Source organism: Salvelinus sp. IW2-2015, linkage group LG4q.1:29 (assembly GCF_002910315.2).
Source record: "Salvelinus sp. IW2-2015 linkage group LG4q.1:29, ASM291031v2, whole genome shotgun sequence".
In the NCBI taxonomy this organism is placed as follows: domain Eukaryota; kingdom Metazoa; phylum Chordata; class Actinopteri; order Salmoniformes; family Salmonidae; genus Salvelinus; species Salvelinus sp. IW2-2015.
In genome coordinates, this window is record NC_036842.1 from 6702122 (window position 1) to 6721455 (window position 19334).

The 19334-nt window shown below is 42.7% G+C and overlaps 2 protein-coding genes across 2 annotated transcripts in view; one reads left to right on the plus strand and one right to left on the minus strand.

Moving 5' to 3' along the window:
• The window catches only part of pcsk5a (proprotein convertase subtilisin/kexin type 5a), a 40437-nt gene extending 31859 nt beyond the window's left edge, over positions 1-8578 (plus strand). Inside the window, exons 31-36 of the mRNA XM_070440780.1 lie at positions 201-437; positions 1155-1332; positions 3908-4125; positions 6280-6380; positions 6975-7170; positions 7466-8578. Of these exons, the coding sequence (XP_070296881.1) occupies positions 201-437; positions 1155-1332; positions 3908-4125; positions 6280-6380; positions 6975-7170; positions 7466-7899 (1364 nt within the window). The 3' untranslated portion in view covers positions 7900-8578. The remainder of the gene's footprint in view (positions 1-200; positions 438-1154; positions 1333-3907; positions 4126-6279; positions 6381-6974; positions 7171-7465) is intronic.
• Positions 8579-8795: 217 nt separating this feature from the next.
• Positions 8796-19040, minus strand: LOC111961318 (protein prune homolog 2-like). Its single transcript, XM_023983490.2, has 11 exons — positions 18877-19040; positions 17688-17744; positions 16636-16845; positions 15859-16035; positions 15428-15530; positions 12540-12671; positions 12241-12327; positions 11060-11158; positions 10856-10894; positions 10322-10373; positions 8796-10086 (listed from the first exon to the last, which is right to left on the minus strand). Exons 2-10 carry the CDS (start codon positions 17740-17742, stop codon positions 10322-10324), a joined length of 954 nt encoding a protein of 317 aa, XP_023839258.1. The 5' UTR covers positions 17743-17744; positions 18877-19040; the 3' UTR covers positions 8796-10086.
• Between the last annotated feature and the right edge of the window lie 294 nt (positions 19041-19334).

The following is a 19334-nucleotide window of genomic DNA, read 5'->3' on the forward strand; positions in this document are numbered from 1 at the left end:
GATCCCCTGAAACCCTTTGAAAGTTTAATGTGACCCACCAAATAAAGAAAGCCAACCATAAGGGGAAAAGTATGCACTTCTCCAGTGTACTATAGGTCATCTAGACTCCTGACTAGGTCATCTAGATTCCATGCAACCCAGTGCTGTGACGTATCTGGTTTCTGTGTGATATCTCGTTTCACTGTGTCAACTTTTTCCAGACTGTGATGGCTCCTGTCTTACGTGCTCGGGGCCCCACGCTGGCTCCTGCTCCAGCTGCAGAGAGGGTCAGAGACTGGACACCGACGGGCAGTGTGACCCCTTGGTTAACAGGTGCACCCCCCGCCACTACACTGACCAGGATGGAGAATGCCACCCATGCCACAAGTACTGCCAGCAGTGCAACGGGCCGGGAAGGAGCCACTGTCTGAGCTGCAACCAGAACCATTTCATACTGAGTGAGTGGAGTCATTCTCATTCCTCAACCCTTGATCATACAGTGTTACGCTGTAGATAAGACAATGCTAAGTGCAATGCTAAGACTAGAAGAGAAGAGAAAAAACACTCACTGAAAGTAGTTTTTGGTTTAGAACAGGGGTGACGAACTCATTTTGCCGTGGTGGCCGCATTCGGTTTTCATTGGGGTCCGGAGGGCCACAGTGATAATGTGTTATATTTCCTTGCCGTCAAAATTTGCTAAAAATGGTCTTCTATCCGTCGTTCTTGGAATTTTTAATGCTCCCCGACTGTCTAGTAATTATTAACGAGCTGGACAGTCAAGAAACTGTTTGAATATAGGCCCATTATCATTTCTACACAGTTTCGATTTGGTTTTCGTCTTTTTAAAGTATATTGAGTTAGTTTCCCCCCCTCCCTATTTTTTCCCCAAACCACCCGCCGGCCAGATTAGACCCTGTGTTTGACACCTCTGGTTTAGATGTTTAATTCATGAGTAGCAGATTTAGCAAACAGACACTTTTCCACGCCAGCCGTCGTGATTGGAAATTGTTCATTTTGCCTGAGCCACCATTTTGTGTGTGTGTGTGTGTGTGTGTGTGTGGTGTGTGTGTGTGTTGTGTGTGTGTGTGTGTGTGTGTTGTGTGTGTGTGTGTGTGTGTGTGTGTGTGTGTGTGTGTGTGGTGTGTGTGTGTGTGTGTGTGTGTGTGTGCGCGCAGATGGTACCTGTATGGACTTCTGTCCTACTGGGTTCTACCAAGAGGACTCAAGCCAGAGATGTGAAGGATGCCACCCAGCCTGTCTCACCTGCATGGGCAGACACAGCCACGAGTGTCTCAGCTGCAAGGACCACCTATTCAGAGAGGGCAAGGAGTGTGTGGACACCTGCCAACCAAGGTTTAATTATACTGGTGTTATTTAGCTGTCACTTTGACTTTGGAAGATAATGTTATGATATGGTTGCTTAGTTATTTGATCCATTTTATTTGATGCAAAACAACTTATATTATTTATGATAGTTCTATAATTTATGAACAGTTAACATTAACTCCAGTATATGTGGCTCATGCACAGCAACTCACAAACACAACGTTTTAGTGTTGTATCATCATGCTCCATCGGACCAATGGAGTCTGGGCAGACCATCCGTCTTGTTGTGTTGTTTCACGCGCACTGTGTCTTCTGTGCTGTGTAATATATTGAGACCTCAGACAACAGGTACAGTCCATTGAATAACAATGGAGCTCACGACTGAGATTGAAATGGCTTTTCATATGGCCTGATAAATGCTAATTAGACCAGATAGTATTTGAGCAGGAGTGATTGAGACGGTTACATTTAATGTGCTGTTCAATTGATGCCCTGTTTAAATATCTCCAAGAGGCTACAAAAGGCGCACAAATGGTAAAAACTGATATTTATTGCTGTGACGTTTCCCAAACACACACCTACAAGCATTGGGACACACCACTGACAGTGCATTCGCAAAGAATTCAGAACCCTTGACTTTTTCCACATTTTGTTACGTTACAGCATTATTCTAAAATGTATTAAATATTATTTTTTCCCCTCATCAATTTACACACAATACCTTATAATGACAAAGCAAAAACTGGTTTTTAGAAATGTTTTTTTTTAAATAAATAAAACTGAAATATCACATTTACATAAGTATTGAGACCCTTTACTCAGTACTTTGTTGAAGCACCTTTGGCAGCGATTACAGCCTTGAGTCTCTTGGGTGTGACGCTACAATCTTGGCACATCTGTATTTGGGGAGTTTCTCCCATTCTCTGCAGATTGTCTCAAACTCTGTCAGATTGGATGGGGAGTTTCGCTGCACAGCTATTTTCAGGTCTCTCCAGAGATGTTAGATCGGTTTTAAGTTTGGGCTCTGGCTGGGCCATTCAAGGACATTGAGACTTGTCCCGAAGTCACTCCTGTGTTGTCTTGGCTGTGTGCTTACGATCGTGGTCTTTGCCCCCAGTCTGAGGTCCTGAGCACTCTGGAGCAGATTTTCATCAAGGATCTCTCTGTACTTTGTTCCGTTCATCTTTCCCTCGATCCCTACTAGTCTCCCAGTCCCTGCTGCTGAAAAACATCCCCACAGCATGATGCTGCCACCACCATGCTTCACCGTAGGGATGATGCCAGGTTTCCTCCAGACGTGACGCGTGGCATTCAGGCCAAAGAGTTCAATTTTGGTTTCATCAGACCAGAGAATCTTGTTTCTCATGGTCTGAGAGCCCTTTTGGAAAACTCCAAACGGGCGGGTCTTTTACTGAGGAGTGGCTTCCGTCTGGTCACTCTACCATCAAGGCCTGATTGGTGGAGTGCTGCAGAGATGGTTGTCCTGGAAGGTTCTCCCATCTCCACAGAGGAACTCTGGCGCTCTGTCAGAGTGACCATCGGGTTCTTGGTCACCTCCCTGACCAAGGCCCTTCTCCCTCGATTGCTCAGTGTGGCCGGGCGGCCAGCTCTAGGAGGAGTTTTGGTGGTTCCAAACTTCTTCCATTTATGAATTATGGAGGCCACTGTGTTCTTCAGGACCTTCAATGCTGCAGAAATGTTTTGGTACCCTTCCTCAGATCTGTGCCTCGACACAATCCTGTCTCGGAGCTCTACGGACAATTCCTTCGAACTCATGGCTTAGGTTTTAGCTCTGATATGAACTGTTAACTGTCGGACCTTATATAGACAGATGTGTGCCAATCAATTGAATTTACCACAGGTGGACGCCAATCAAGTTGTAGAAACATTTCAAGGATGATCAATGGAAACAGGATGCTCCTGAGCTCAAATAAAGTATTTGTTTTTATTTATAATACATTTGTTTAAAAAAAAACTTAAAAACTTGTTTTCGCTTTGTCATTATGGTATATTGTGTCTAGATTGATGAGGGGAAACATTGATTTAATACATTTTAGAATAATGCTGTAACGTAACAAAATGTGGAAAAAGGAGTCTGAATACTTTCATATGTGAAGACTGAATAGTGCATTGAAGCCAAGTGAAGTCAGTTAAGATGGTGCCCCATAGAGACATAACATGCACAGTTTGAGCTACTCCAGGAAGTAACCTTGCAGGCCAGCTCAGTGCTGCCACTTCTCATTGATTAACTCAAATTGAAGTCGGACCAGGGTACTGCAGGCTGCCATTAGCAACTAAATGAGCCTGTCCTTATAACTTCTACTGTGTGGGATTTTAAAATAATTGGTTCAAGGACATACATCTGGTGTATTAGAAGCAAATATTGGTACCGTGATTGTCTGAAAAAAACACACATCTCCCACACAGACACCTAGAAACAGTGACAGACATCCACATATACACACACACACACACATACACCAATAAATAGTCAGTCTCACACAAACACACACACACACACCTATAAACATCCACACATCCCTACACACCTACACAGACCGTCCATGATGGGTGTCCCTGTCTGACTTGCACTGTCTCGCAGTCACTATGGAAACATGACCTCGAGGACGTGTGAGAGGTGTGACCCGAGCTGCGGTGAGTGTTCCGGGGGCAGGGCGGATGGCTGTCTGAACTGTGCAGATGGACTGCTCTACCTGAGGAAACAGGGACACTGTCACTCCAGCTGTCCCCAGGGACACTATCAGGACAGACAGCACCACACCTGTGAGCCCTGTCACTCGAGCTGCAGAACCTGCTCAGGTAGGGAGGATGAGAGACCTGTGTGTATGTGTCTCTGTCTTAGTCTCTTTTTTTCACAGTTGGATCACATAAGATACTTTGGAACCCAGTCAATACTTGTTACCATAATCATGAATGGGCTATTTCCCGGACCTGGACCCAGATTAAGCCTATTCCAGGACTGAAAGGCACTTTCTATGGAGCTTTTTCATTGAGCATGCATTTTAGTCCAGAATTAGCCTTAATCTGGTCTGGGGAAAGTACATCGATCTGTTTTTGGCATTCACAAGTGATTGAATATCGACCTATTCCTAAAACAACGAGACAGATTTCCCAGCTAGCACATTTGATTCCTTAGAAGTTGTGGGAACGTACGTTTTTGGTTTCCCATTAGTTCTGGGAACAAAGCCAAAAGTTTCCTGACCGGTAAAACAAAACGTTCTGAGAACGGAAGTGAAAATTTTTCCCTGTTTTGGGAATGTACATTTTTAGGTTGCAGGGAGGTTCTGAGAATGTTTCACTATGGTTCCCAAAACCTTTCCTGGGACGTTTTTTTAATGTTCTGAGAATGGAAATTATAGGTGATTTGAAGGTAATTAAATAATGTTCTGAGAACGTTTCAATAACACTGTTAGCTTAGTTTGGGTTAATTGTTTTAACCTCCAAGCACAGATAGGACACATGAAAATGTATTTGCTTAGACATAAATCATGCAAACACATTTTTTTTCTCTCACTGTGGCACAGTGACAGTGAAATTCAAACTTTTGATCTTCTGTTCTGTTTCCATGGAATTAGTCAACTGCACCACCAGGATGGCGCGAGCATGCCATGTATTTTTTTTAACTCATTCAAAGCTGTTAATTTTTGTCTATTCAAATAGACCCCATTTCAAAGGAAACAAGCTCTCCTTAAGAATTTGGTTGATGCTGAGAACTAATATTATTTTAAATATCATTCTTAAAGTGATCTTTGAATCTTACTAATGTTTTCTTGTATTTTTTTTATGGGAACATGACTTTAAATAGAACCATGAGGAAACCTGCAGAAAACATTATGCTAAAGTACTGAAATTCCCAACAAGCTCTCACAGTCTCCGAGTTCACATTCTTCACATTTTGAAGTTGTGCCAAACGTCAAATTTCGAAGTGTTTTTAAGGTTAAGTTTAGACATTAAAGGTTTGGGATAGGCTTAAACCAAAAATAAAAAAAAACAACTTTGTATCACTTGATTCAAACATGCAGTCTTTGGCACCAGAGACAGATGTTTAGGCATTAACTCTGAATTATTAAGGTTAGGGTTAAGTTTAGGCATTTACTCCAAAATCTTAAGGTTAGGCATTCATTCTGAATGGTTAAGGTAAAGGGTTAACGTTTGGGATAGGCTTGAAACACCAATCTCAAAAACAACTTTCTATCGCAGGATTCGAACATGCAACCTTTGGAACCAAAGGCAGATGCCCATCCGCCATCCCCGTCCATAACGCCCTAGCAAAACCATAATCTACTTGAAAGTAACAGAGTTCACTAATGCCCCTAGTGGCCAGTTTCCACGTCATCTCCCGACATCTTCAGACATGGATGGACGTTGAATACTGATTTGTGTGGCATGGCTGGAAATTCCCACAGAAGAAAGTTGTTTCTTAAAAATCTCTGAACGTTCTGAGAACATGACTTTAAATAGAACCATGAGGAAACCTGTAGAAAACGTTATCTAGAAAGATTGAAATTCCCTCCGAAGAATGAACATTCTCTGAACTATTTGACAACATTCCCTAGTGTCAAACCATTTGGAGAATGTTCTTAGAACATGACCAAAAATGTACATTAAACGTAACCATGTTTGAACTTTTAAGAAAAATCTGTTAAAGTAATGAAATACCAAGAACATTTTTGTTTTTGTCAAGTTTTGGTCAAACGTGTTCAGAATGTTCCAAAGCCGAGCATCTATACTGCATCATTCCCAGAAAGTTGTGGGAAGGTTGTAGGCAAAATAACCATAAGACAACCACACACTCACCAAGCTCTCAGGAACATGGTTTTCAGAACGTTAGCTGAGTTGTGTCTTTAAATTGACTAACTAAGTCCAACAGGAAAGAAAATCAATGCACTGGAATGTCATGCCATCTACGCTACAGTCCAAGTGCCCAACAATGTAATTGTCCCATATTTCCAGGAAAAGGATCTCAGGCGTGTGACTTGTGTCACATGGGCTACACGCTGTCAGACGGAATGTGTGAGTCCCACTGCAACATGGGTCAATACCCCGTGCTACAGGTAACCACTAATACCCATTACTCACCACTCACCATCTCTGTACTGTATACTGTGCTTCATGTTAGTCACACATGTCAGGCTTGACACACTCCCTGATGTCAATGAGTCACAAATAAAGTTACATACGTCCTGATGTCAATACAGAAATGAGTGCGGTGTTAAATGACTGATTAACTTAAACTTGTTTGATCGATAGTTGTTAGTGTTGTTTGGCTGGAGAACGGTACCTCGTTACCGGGTAGAAATGTGCCCCTAGTTAAAAGGCAGGTTTGTGGCTCTCAAGGACCTGTGCTCTGCACCCTTGACTTAAACTTACCGTGTCCTTTCACATCGGCACAAGTGCATTATAGAAAGTAGCGGGGCTAGGAGTTAGAGGTGGGGCCTGTGTTCTGATTCCTCACGTCTTCTCTCCTTGACTCCTCAAAACGCATTGGAGAAGGTCCAAGGGGAGAACCATTCTGAGGCAGGGAGAGAGGACACAAGGATTGAGAATTGAGACTCACCCCCTGTTTCTTTGTCGAGGAATCAAGGAAAATACTTTTGAGATTCACCCTGTTTGTGTGACAGCCTGTCCACTTGTGGTCTTCTGGCCAGGATTGTGAGGACTGTGACGGTTCCTGTCTGGACTGTAGTGGACCTGGTCCATACAACTGCACCATTTGTCCTGCCCATGCCATCCTCACAGCCGGGGGGCGCTGTCTGCTCTGCTGTCAGAACGACCTGCCAGTAGAGGGAGATTCCACAGCGCTGCAGCAGCAGCAGGAATGCTGCAACTGCACTGAGACAAGAGGTGGGCTCAGGGTTCTGTTCCAATATACAGACCAGCATACCCCTTAGAATGAAGCAGACCAGAGTTCAAATACTATAACATTCAAAGTACTTTAGCTGTGCTTGATTGAACTTACCTGGTGCTGTCGAACAGATAGAAAAGTGCAAACCTCACCCACCTGGCAATCCAGCCAACACTAAAAGGATTTGAACGATTTTATTTAAACCCAGGTCTGGAATGAGTTTATAGTAACAAGTATCATGTTCATGTATTCACCCACCCTATCACGTCTGTTGTCTTTCTCTCCGGTCTACAGGGGAGTGCGTCCTCAGCACTAACCTGGCCTTCCGCAATGACGAAGAGGAGTCAACCGGGAACATGGTGCTCTTCATCACCACCTCCATCCTACTGCTGCTGGGCCTGGGTACCGTAGTCTTCCTCATCCGACGCTCCCGCTCCAAGAGCCCCTCCCTCCCCGACCCCATCACGGCCCCCCGTGGCTACGAGAAGCTGGGTGGCGGGCGTCATAATACCACATCCGCAAGTTCCAGCGGGCATTTCCGCGAGGCCCAGTTGGTGGAACTCTCCGAGCGCTGCGGGGATAAGGATGAGGAAGATGAGGACGAAGATGAGGACATTGTGTACATGGGTCAGGATGGAACGGTCTACAGGAAGTTCAGGTACGGACAGCCAGGGAATGATAATGACGACGAGCTGGAGTACGATGATGAGAGCTATACATTTCGCTGATGAGTGATTTTACGCTTTTTCTACAGTTCTATCTCTTTCTTCCTTTTTCTCTCTACCTCCTTTATTTTCTCTCTCTGACTAGATCTTTCCCTCAGGGTTTGCATCCATTTTATTTGTCCTCCTTTGATATTCACTTAAAACAAGAATGAATAGCCATTTCATACTGAGGGGTGTTTAAAACAAATGCTGTTCATTCACAAAACTGTATGTTCTAGTCAAAGACCAGTTATTTTTAACATTTATGGGAAATGTATATTTTATTTTGTTGTGTCTTTGGTTTATTTTGTGTGTGGCTTCAACCATGAACCCTGTTAAACAATATCCTATTGGTCGTCAAATCGGTTTCAAAATGGTGTTACTCCTCTTTGTAATTGTGGTGGTTTTGAAGTTTAATACGGGCTCTATTCAGTCTGGAACCGATGAAGCGTTACAGATTGCACAAAATAAATGTTACGGTCATTTCCGATTGAGCCGACATATGCAGTGTTTACCCTGAATGCCGTCTCCGCTAACTCGGGAACATTGCCTTTAAATTTCAATCAAGCTGTAACGCTGATGGAGTGGAGTCCTAACACTTTCAGAGTTATGGTTTTGCCACTTGTCTTTGTATAATTAGTTTGCAGTCATTGACTTTTGATTAGAAAATATTGTGTTGTTATTCAAATAAAGTTGAATTGAATTTGAAGAAATGATTTGTGATAACACTAATAGAGACACATGGTTCGTGGTCATACGGCAACCAAGGAAAGAAAACAGGGAGGGACAACCTGTACTTATTCAATAAGAAACGCTCATTTTTATTGCATGCCCTAATGAATACGACCCTGGTGTTGTGGTAGAAAGGTCAATGGCATAGATGGATAGATGGAACGTGAGGATAAGCACAGGAGCAATGCTCGGAGTAAAGTTGTATTTATTGATATAGTGTCTCATCATATAACACATTTTACACACAATGTAGAAGAGCCCTGGGTCAAAGAGCCATCGAGAATCTATGAGGAAGCATGCATTGATACACGCACACACACTGACACACACAGTACGCGATATTGTGCTTTACAGAGACCCTCGCTTCTCTCTCTGTCCTCCTCTGAGGTCATATCCTGTTTGGTGCAGAGACAAGAGCCCTAGATGGTGAACGTGTAGGATGTCTGACGGAAACACACTGACAGGACACACACATCACACACATCACGCTCGACTCTCACAGGACCAGTCATCTGAAAAGACATGCTCTTCACAATGTGCTGATGGCTTATTTCACACATTCACTTAGTTACACACAAATATAATTCACTATATTTCCGTGGTTACTCTTGTCATCCACTGTACGTCAGATTGATTCAAAGTGAAAACATCTAGGGGTTTATCTGTCAAACACTCTCATCAAGATCCAAATGATTTTCAGATCTAAAAAAAGATCGATGAGACGCGTCACTTGGTCGTTTCCCAAGGGGACTGGATTTTAGCATGTCATAGATATGTGAGATTGATTTTGACGTACCGTCATTGATGTGATGTTGTCTCAAGGACATAATGACTCGTCTAAATCCAAGATGGACAATATTAGTGCTTCACCGCTTCTCGTGCATTATTACCAAAGTACAGCATTAAAACTCTGACGCTAAGAATGGACGTGTGTACTGCACTGTGAGTGACCACATCATAATTATGTTCTTCACAAACTATCATGGTACTGTGGATTTACTGTCAAGTATCCCAGTAGTCTCATCGTGGGGATTATTAATACTGGTCCTGGGCAACCTACATGAGTGCACATTTTTGTTCCAACCCAGCACTAACACACCTGATTATTCAACTCATCATCAAGACCATGGTGTGCTACCAGGTATGTTAGTGCTGGGAAGAAACAAAACAGTGCAACCTGTGGGTCCCAAAGACCAGGATTAAGAAACCCCACATGCTAATCTCTGGTCTGTCAGAGGTGTTGTAGATGGATTCTACGTCTGAGTGCTAACAGGGAATGTGGAGTGTCTTCATAGTTGACTCCACGTCGCACAAACACACAGGAATATACCGTACAGTACATCTGTCTTACTGCATCCAGCATACAAAACAGTCATGAGTTTTCAAACCATGTGACATTCCATTTCGAGACGAGCATTCATTTCCACTGTTGTTGAATGCCACTTTGTCCAGGAGTTGTTCGCGTTGGTTTTATCGGCTCTGCAGAGGAAGAGACGCCAAGGAAACATTAATGTTAGAGTATGCGTCCCACGTGGCACCCTATTCCCCTTTATAGTGCCCTACTTTTGATCAGGTCCTGGTAGTGTACTATATATTGAATAGGATGCCGTATGGGATGCACTGTTAGAATGTTTATATGAAGGACAGACGAGCCAGACAAGGCCATCTCTCTTCAGACTGCACTTAAACAAGTAGCTTTAGTGGTCTTACTTACTCACTCAGGTCTCCCCGGCGTCGGCTCGGGTCCCTGGAGGAAACTGCTCACTCTGCAGAAGAAAGGAAGAGAGAATAAACGTCACACGGGAATCTAGGGTGCAGTGGTAAATATGTCGTGGGCTACATATTGAATTGATGGTATGTATGTGTCTTTTGTCAGGAAGGCAGAGCCAAATATGGTCAAATGAGTATGTTTCTCATTGGAATTCTACATCGTGTTCTCAGAATTGTCTCATTTACCATCTGTGATATATCACCATTATTAATCATATGGTCGTAATCTATGGTTTGTTGATGTGGATGACAAATGCGTTGCGAGGTACATTTATCCCATTTTCATATAATTGCATTATGAAAGTGGTCAGAGCAAACCCACAGCAGTGGAGTGGGCTCTCATCCAACATAAAAGCATTTCTGATCTTAAACAGGATCATTTGATAAATGGGAGTCTGGCTAAGAGAAAGCAGAAGTCTGGATACATCGTTTCTGTTTCTGCAGCCATATAGTAATGCGGGACAAAATCTATGCTTACGTTGAGCTCACCGCTGCTTCCTTCAGCTCCTCGTCAAGACTGGGGATGAGAGTTGACAACAGAAGATAAATCGAGAGTCAGTTACAGGTCACAGGAGAGGAGGGGAAATGGAATGATATGGAAGAGGAGGAGAGGAAGGGAATGGAAGGCGAGGAGGGGAGAGGAGGATGAAAGGGAGTGGGGGGATGTGTGGACTGAGCTCACCTAATGATGCACTCTGGGATGTGGACGTGTTCCATGGGGATGAGTTCCTGCAGCTCAGCCAGGCTGTTCACATACTTGATCTTATTGCTGAACTTGGTGCTGTGACAAAACAGATATACATCGCTGTGAAAAAGTATTTTCCCCCTTTCTAATTTTCTCTACTTTCACATATTTTTGATACTGAAGGTTATCAGATCTTCAACCAAAACCTATTATTCTGATGAAGGGAACCTGAGTAAACAAATAACACAACAATGACATACTTCAGTTATTTCATAAACAAAGTTATGCAACACCCAATGCCCCTGTGTGAAATAAGTAATTGCCCCCTTAAACTGACTGGTTGTGCCATCTTTAGCTGCAATGACTCCAACCACACGCTTCCTGTAGCTGTTGATCAGTCTCTCAGGTCGCTGTGGAGGACTTATGGCCCGCTCTTCCAGGCAGAACTGCTTTAACTCAACGACGCTTGTGGATTTTCAAGCATGAACTGCTCGTTTCAAGTCCTGCCACAACATCTCAATTGGGATTAGGTCTGGACTTTGACTAGGCCGTTCCAACAACAACAAAAAAGCAGTTTCGTGTCGACTTAATTGTGTGTTTTGTGTCATTCAGCTTCAGCTCACAGACGGATGGCCTGACATTCTCCTGTAGAATTCTCTGATCTATTAAGGCAAGTCGTCCAGGTCCTGAGGCAGCAAAGCATCCCCAAACCATCACACTACCACCACCATGCTTGACCATTGGTATAAGGTTCTTACTGTGGAATGCAGTGTTTGGTTTCCGACAGGCATAATGGGACCCAGGCCATCCGTCTGTGATCTGAAGCTGAAGTCATGCAGCAAGACGATGATTCAAAACACACAATCAGGTCTACATGATTTTTTTTTTTAAACCAACAAATTTGAAGTTTCGGAATGGCCTCGTCAAAGTCCAGACCTAATCCCAATTGAGATGTTGTGGCAGGACTTGAAACGAGCAGTTCATGCTTGAAAACCCACAAATGTTACTGAGTCAAAGCAGTTCTGCATGCAAGAGTGGGCCAAGAATTCTCCACAGCGATGTGAGAGACTGATCAACAATAAATTACGGTCATGTATGCTACATTTCAATCCCTGTGTAATGAAATATGCCCCTGAGATTTCTTTACTTAGAACAGAGTAATTCATGTGTGTGTTTACCTGATGAAGGGCCGAGTGAGTGCTAGTATGGTCCGTATAAACCAGGACGGGTGGACGATGATGAAGGATTTCAAATTCTTCCTGAGCCTGAAACCAAACATTCATCAACATTCTTATATTGAGTACATTTGTGTGATGTGGCATGCTACGATGTTATTACAGTTGACCACATGGGAAATAAGTACACGTAAATCCTTTCACATATTATCCCGTGGGCCTGACTATCCCCCCCTTACACTTTTTCCATACAATAAAAAAATCCATCAACTCATCCATAAATCAACCGTCTGTTAAATGACCTCCTGTCAATCATCTGGTAACACTTCTTGAGCCAACCCAGTCCGGGCATCCTCCTGTGGGGCGTGGCTCCGTTCAAGTAGATGATCATATAGTCTTCCGCCACCATCAGCTCCAACGTGCTGATCACATACCTGAAGGCAGGATATACAGTAGGGGAGGCACACGTCAATCATGAACCTAGTGTATGATTTAAAACGTGTACAGGTAAAAGGTAAAGAGAAGAGTATAATGGTGAATGATTGCGCTACATGGGTTAGATTAGACCCTTATTGCCATTTAACCCTGTGAGATCCGGGCATAGATCCAAATGAGGAACAACATATTACCTTTCAGAAATACTTGTAATAGGCCTCTGATTATGAAAATAATATATTATTTATTTATTTGACATTTTCTGGAAACATTGCGCTTCAATGTTAGGGAAAATGTGTGTTGGATGAAAAGCATTTACACTGTCTAATGGCATAAAAAAAAAAAAATTGATCAACTCGACCGATTCAAATGTTTCTATTTTGTTGTCAAGAACATATTTTTTGAAAGGATCAACTATGTATGGGGAACATCTTTCTGGCTTCATTTCGAGAGGTAACCTCCTATCTTACTACTTTACCATAAAATAGATGGTCATCAATGGCAGTATTCTGATCTCATAAACCACACATATATTAAAAAAATTATAATATTTATGTTATTTTAATGTTTAGAGGGGAGATCAAAGTTAGTCTTGAAGCATTTGGTTGTCCATATTTGCAGAATTTAGAAGGAAAACAATCTCTCTAACTTGTCTATCAATATATGAATGTGGCCCAATGTCTGTTTGGCAACCCTTTAAGCCCAATGTTGTGTTTCTGCAACACTTACAAAACCACCTCTAGCTCATAATCTTTGTTTCTCAATTTCTTTTTTCTATATAATCACTAGATCTTAGAGAAATCAAGGGGGAAAAGTTATGTACTTGCATGGATGGCTTACACCATATGCTTTTGTAGGGGACCAGTGTGGTCTCAGACGAGTGGACAGTTTTCTAATGTTTCAGAAGCTACTGATCAAATCTAATGTTATTTGTCACATGCAACGGGTGTAGACTTAATCGTGAAATGCTTACTTACAAGCCCTTCCCAACGATGCAGAGTTAATAATAAAATCGGACCCTTTTTTGTTTCCGCCTAAAATTACATATCCAAATCTAACTGCCCGTAGCTCAGGCCCTGAAGCAAGGATATGCATATTCTTAAATCCATTTGAAAGGAAACACTTTGAAGTTTGTGGAAATGTGAAATGAATGTAGGAGAATATAACACATTAGATCTGGTAAAAGAAAATACAAAGAAAACAGACTTTGCAGTGTATGTGCCAAGTTTCAGACGGATCCACTGAACCATTGCATTTCTGTTCAAAATTTTGTATCTAGACTGCCCAAATGTGCCTAATTGGTTTATTAATAACTTTTCAAGTTCATAACTGTGCACTCTCCTCAAACAATAGTATGGTATTATTTCACTGTAATAGCTACTATAAACTGGACAGTGCAGTTAGATTAACAAGAATTTAAGCTTTTTGACAATATCAGATATGTCTATGTCCTGGGGGATTTTATTGTTACTTACAACCTCATGCTAATCGCATTAGCTTACGTTAGCTCAACCGTCCTGAGGGGGACCCATCGATCCTGAAGAAGTTTAAAAAAAGTTATAATAAAAAGATAGTGCCATGAGGAATAACATGCACAAGAATGGAGCTATATACAGGGAGTACAATTACCAGATCAATATGTAGAGGTATGAGGTATTTGTGGTAGATATGTACATACAGGCAAGGTAAAGTAACTAGGCATTAGGATAGATAATAATAAGAGTAAAATAAATAACAGAGTATCAGCAGCAGCATGTGTGCTTGTGTGCGTATGCATATATAGTGCATGTGAATGTGTGTGGGCTTTGTGTGAGAGTGTCAGTATACTGTGAGTGTGTATTTAAGAAATAAAGCATGGGGGGGGTGGTATATAGCCAATATACCACGGCTAAGGACTGTTCTTATGCACGAAGCAACAAGGAGTGCTAGGACACAGTCCTTAGCCGTGATATATTGACCATATATCACAAACCCCCAAGGTTCCTTATTGCTATTATAAATTAGTAACCAACATAATTAAAAACAGTAAAAATAAATGTTTTGTCATACCCATGCTATACGGTCTGATATACCATGGCTGTCAGCCAATCAGCATTCAGGGCTCGAACCACCCAGTTTATAAGTAGTGTTTATACAGTCTTTGTGAGTGTGCATAGAGTCAGTACAGATAGTCTGGGTAACCATTAATGAACTAATTAGCAGTCTTATGGCCAGGTGAAGCTGGTTGAGAGAATGCCAAGTGTGCAAAGCTGTCATCAAGGCAAAGGGTGGCTACTTTGAAGAATCTCAAATATAAAATATATTTTGATTTGTTTAACACTTTTTTGGTTACTTCATGTTTCCATATGTGTTTTTTCATAGTTTTGATGTCTTCACTATTATATTATATACAATGTAGAAAATAGTAAAAATAAAGAAAAACCCTTGAATGAGTAGGTGTGTCCAAACTTTTGACTGGTACTGTGCATCTGGGTTTAAGAAGATGCACTATGTAGTGTCTGACATGATTTTTTTAGTTTAGGAACGGTACAGGATGCAATTTAGGAAAAGTTGTATTTATACAACGATGGGTCTCACAGGGTTAAGGGATTTTTTTTGGGGGGGGGGAATAGAGACAGACTTAAGAGCTATACATGCAATATATCCTTTAAGAACTTTTCAATGAAAGGTGTATTTGTAAGGTGTAGGGTTCAGACCAGGAAATGAATTAAAGTCAGGAGCTCTGAGGATGAGGAGGTTTCTAGGTGTAACTCACAGGAAGAGATGCTCCATGACTTCATGGTAGTCCTCACTGTCGCTGTCAGGGAGGAAACACGCCGCAAACACTATGATGGCGTTCACTCCATTTCCGTAGTACCCTGATGAAGGAAACCCAAAACTTGTAAAGAAACATTCACATATGACCCACACCACAACAGTTTACAAGAGCGCCCTGTCGAGAGGCTTGGTGCTGGGGTGCAGTGTTTGTCTGTTTCCTTTCTCCGAATGTTTTTCTCTGTCATCTGCCATCAGTATATCACTGTGTGTCTGATTAGCCCTTTTTAATGTATTATCCTGCAATTAAGCCCTATTACGTTCTATGAGGTTAAAATATATGTTGTATGGAAGACGCCATCAAGAGAAAGGAGGTCTATGAAATAAAAGAAAGGTATAAAACGCAGAACAACGACCAGAACTGTCCTGTACCTCCATGGGAGATGACTCTCTGGTAGGGCTCAATGATCTTCATGTTAATGCGGTGTTCCTGCTCTCCGATGACCACCGCCCTCCACAGCTTCCCATCCTGACGCTCCTCCTCCGTGCTACATGTGGGAATCGGCTCACACGGCTCCTTCCCCGCTGTACGATTGGCTGTTGGGGGTTCTGGTTTGAGGCAAAAGGCAGAAACACAGCTATTACAAAAACCAGATGCACTATAAATCGATGTCTAATCTACACAACAAAAATATGATGACAGAGAAATTAGGTATAAGGGATAACATTTCCATTGAAGTTCCAGCTTCCAAGTGGCGTAATATCTTATTTAGTGTATTAGTCTGTGTTTGAAATAGCCCTACATAAGTGCACTAAAGAGGTCCATTTGGGACGTACTCCTAGACCAGGGGTACTCAAGTACTATTTGAGAACGTCCGGTGACACAAATGTCCTATGTGGCAAAGGTCTGGATGGATTTGGTCATTTATCAACATAGTAACAAACCTCCACCTCGCAACCAATGCGACCCCAAACTGTTCACACCCCTCTTGTTGGCGGAGAGCAAATGTTGCAATTTTTAAGCTAATTTCCCGTAATTCTACACATTTTGCATGTATTATGTGTGTTAATATGATACCACGGTCGAAGCCCAACCGAGTAAAAAAATGAAGTGGGTGGTCGGGACCCGTGGTCCGTATTGACCCCATTCTGGGTTCAGATCCGGAGCGCGGTCCGCCAGTTGAGTATGGAGGTCCTAGACTGACTAACCCTCCCAGTCCAGCTCATTGTCGGTGTAGTCCAGATAGTCTGCGTCGTCGGGCGTGTCCAGGTCGTCCACGTTAATGTCAAGGTCGTCGGGCGTCTCTAGGGCGTCGTCCTCGCTCTGGTCCAATGAGAGGCTGATACATGGGGCGGAGAGCTTCTTCCTCTGGGACGGGCCACCTGGAGCACCCTGCAGGGGCAGCGAATTGGGAGGGGCTAGAGGGAGGGAAGGGGAGGAGTCAGTGGAAATGTTAGAAGCCTCTCTCTATACAGTGGGGAGAAGAAGTATTTGAAACACTGCCGATTTTGCAGGTTTTCCTACTTACAAAGCATGTAGAGGTCTGTAATTGTTATCATAGGTACACTTCAACTGTGAGAGACGGCATCTAAAACAAAAATCCAGAAAATCACATTGTATGATTTTTAAGTAATTAATTTGCATTTTATTGCATGACATAAGTATTTGATCACCTACCAACCAGTAAGAATTCCGGCTCTCACAGACCTGTTAGTTTTTCTTTAAGAAGCCCTCCTGTTCTCCACTCATTACCTGTATTAAATGCACAGTTGAAGTGTACCTATGATAAAAATTACAGACCTCTACATGCTTTTTAAGTAGGAAAACCTGCAAAATCGGCAGTGTATCAAATACTTATTCTCCCCACTGTATATATATATATGGAGCCTTCTAACATTTGCTGACTCTCCATACTCAATATATATATATATATATATATTTATATAATCTTTTTCTCTCTCTGTCTCTTATGGAGTGTAGGGTTATGGCATTTTGGCTAGTTGTCCTCTTAAAAGCCACCAACCTGTGCTAAAGATGAAAAACATTTGGACCTTCACATGATATAGCTGTAAGTAGCTTATGTGTACGTATTATGAATGAGTTAATGCCTGTGTGAGTAACTAACCTCATCATGGTGCTGCATGTGAATGTGAGAGTGTGTCTAATTAACTGACAGCTTAGTTCTGCAGGCAGCCGCGGAGTAATGATGGCATAACAACCCGTCATCCCATACGGAGTTGCCGGTGTTATTGAGGCTCACCTGGTCTGCCCTCGGCCCCCTCGGAGGTCGTCTTACTGTGAGACGCCAGGTCCATCCCTTCATCACCCAGGGGGACATTAAGACAACACATAGCAGACCAGTGACACACTGAATACAGACCAAATAAACACAGGAGAGGCAAGTGTGTGTGTGTGTGTGTGTGTGTGTGTGTGTGTGTGTGTGTGTGTGTGTGTGTGTGTGTGTGTGGTACATGCGCATGCGGTTCGCACCACAAGGAAAGAATAGAATTTTAACTTTGACAGGTTACACAGACACAATCCCCCTACTGTGGTCCGTCAACCTCTACATTGCTGTGGAGAATCATCATACACAACAGTCCCTAATATAGGACTCAATACAGCATACCAGTGAGAGCCTGACTGTGTTTTGTGTTAGTCTGTTCATACACACACACACAAACAAATGAGTGAACTCAGTTGGCAGTATTGTACAGTACACAGTCACACGCAAGACATTTCCTACAGGCACACTGTCAGGACTGTGTCTCTATCATTGCTGCCGGGATGATTTCAATGACCACAGCAGAGGGAGGGCAGTGGGAGGAGTGTTGAGGATAAAGGTCATCAGATCTCGCCGCTGTGAATAATCCATCTATTCTAGCAGGAGGTGGAGAGATGGATGGGGAGGGAAGAGGGTAAGGCTGTTACAGCATCAGCAGCCCCTTCTCTCTTGCTCTCTCTCTCTCTCTCCTCCTCCGTCTCTCATCTGCTGACTCAAATGTCCACACGCTTACTCGAGCACAGATTGGGCACAGATGTAAGTAAACCAACCGGCACGTGCACTCACGCACATTAAAATGATCCTGGTTTCTTTTTCAGTTGGGAGAAGACAAATCTGATTGCATTAGCAAATACCACAAAAAGAAAAACGCTGATCAGAATAGCTGATTTTTGAACAGCGATGATGAATTACATAAGCTACTGCTGATGCTGAATCACACACACAGACACGCACACGTACATGCATACGATAGGTATAACAAGATCAGCATCAGCTGCTTTGCTCCAGGGTGGATGCTGAGCCACCTCATAGTGCAGTACAGGACCACAGTGCTGATGAGAGCAGCCCCTCCCTCTCCCTTATCTCTTCCTGTCTCTAGAAAATAAATACATCTCTCTCTCTTCTCCCTTTTTCTTTATTCTGCATCACATTTAACCCAACCACTCACCACTACTGGGGCACGGGAATCTCTGTCCTTCTCTGTCTCAGAGCATGGATTTCAGCTGTATCTCCCTTTTTGTCTTTATTTTCCTCCCAGGCTCTTGGTAGAGATGCTCAGCTTACAAAAAGCTAACAGCTTCCACCATTTTGTGGTCACATGACCCAGGCTAGCTCCAAATAAGGCCAATCACCTGCTTCTACAGCTCTGTGCAGCAGCTGGCTCTGGCAGTGCAGCTGTGAGTGTTATTATTCGAGGCCAACTGAGAGGAGATGTGTAAAATTTGGACAGCTGAAAGAGGTTTTACTTATCCTCAGGGCTAAATGAGAAACAATGAGTTGAAAGGAAGCTAATGAATACAGTAGAATTACAATGATTCCTTGCCAGTACTATTAAAAGACATTCAATGTAATCCTAATGCATTCAGTGCATTAGGAAAGTATCCAGACCCCTGCAATTTTACATCC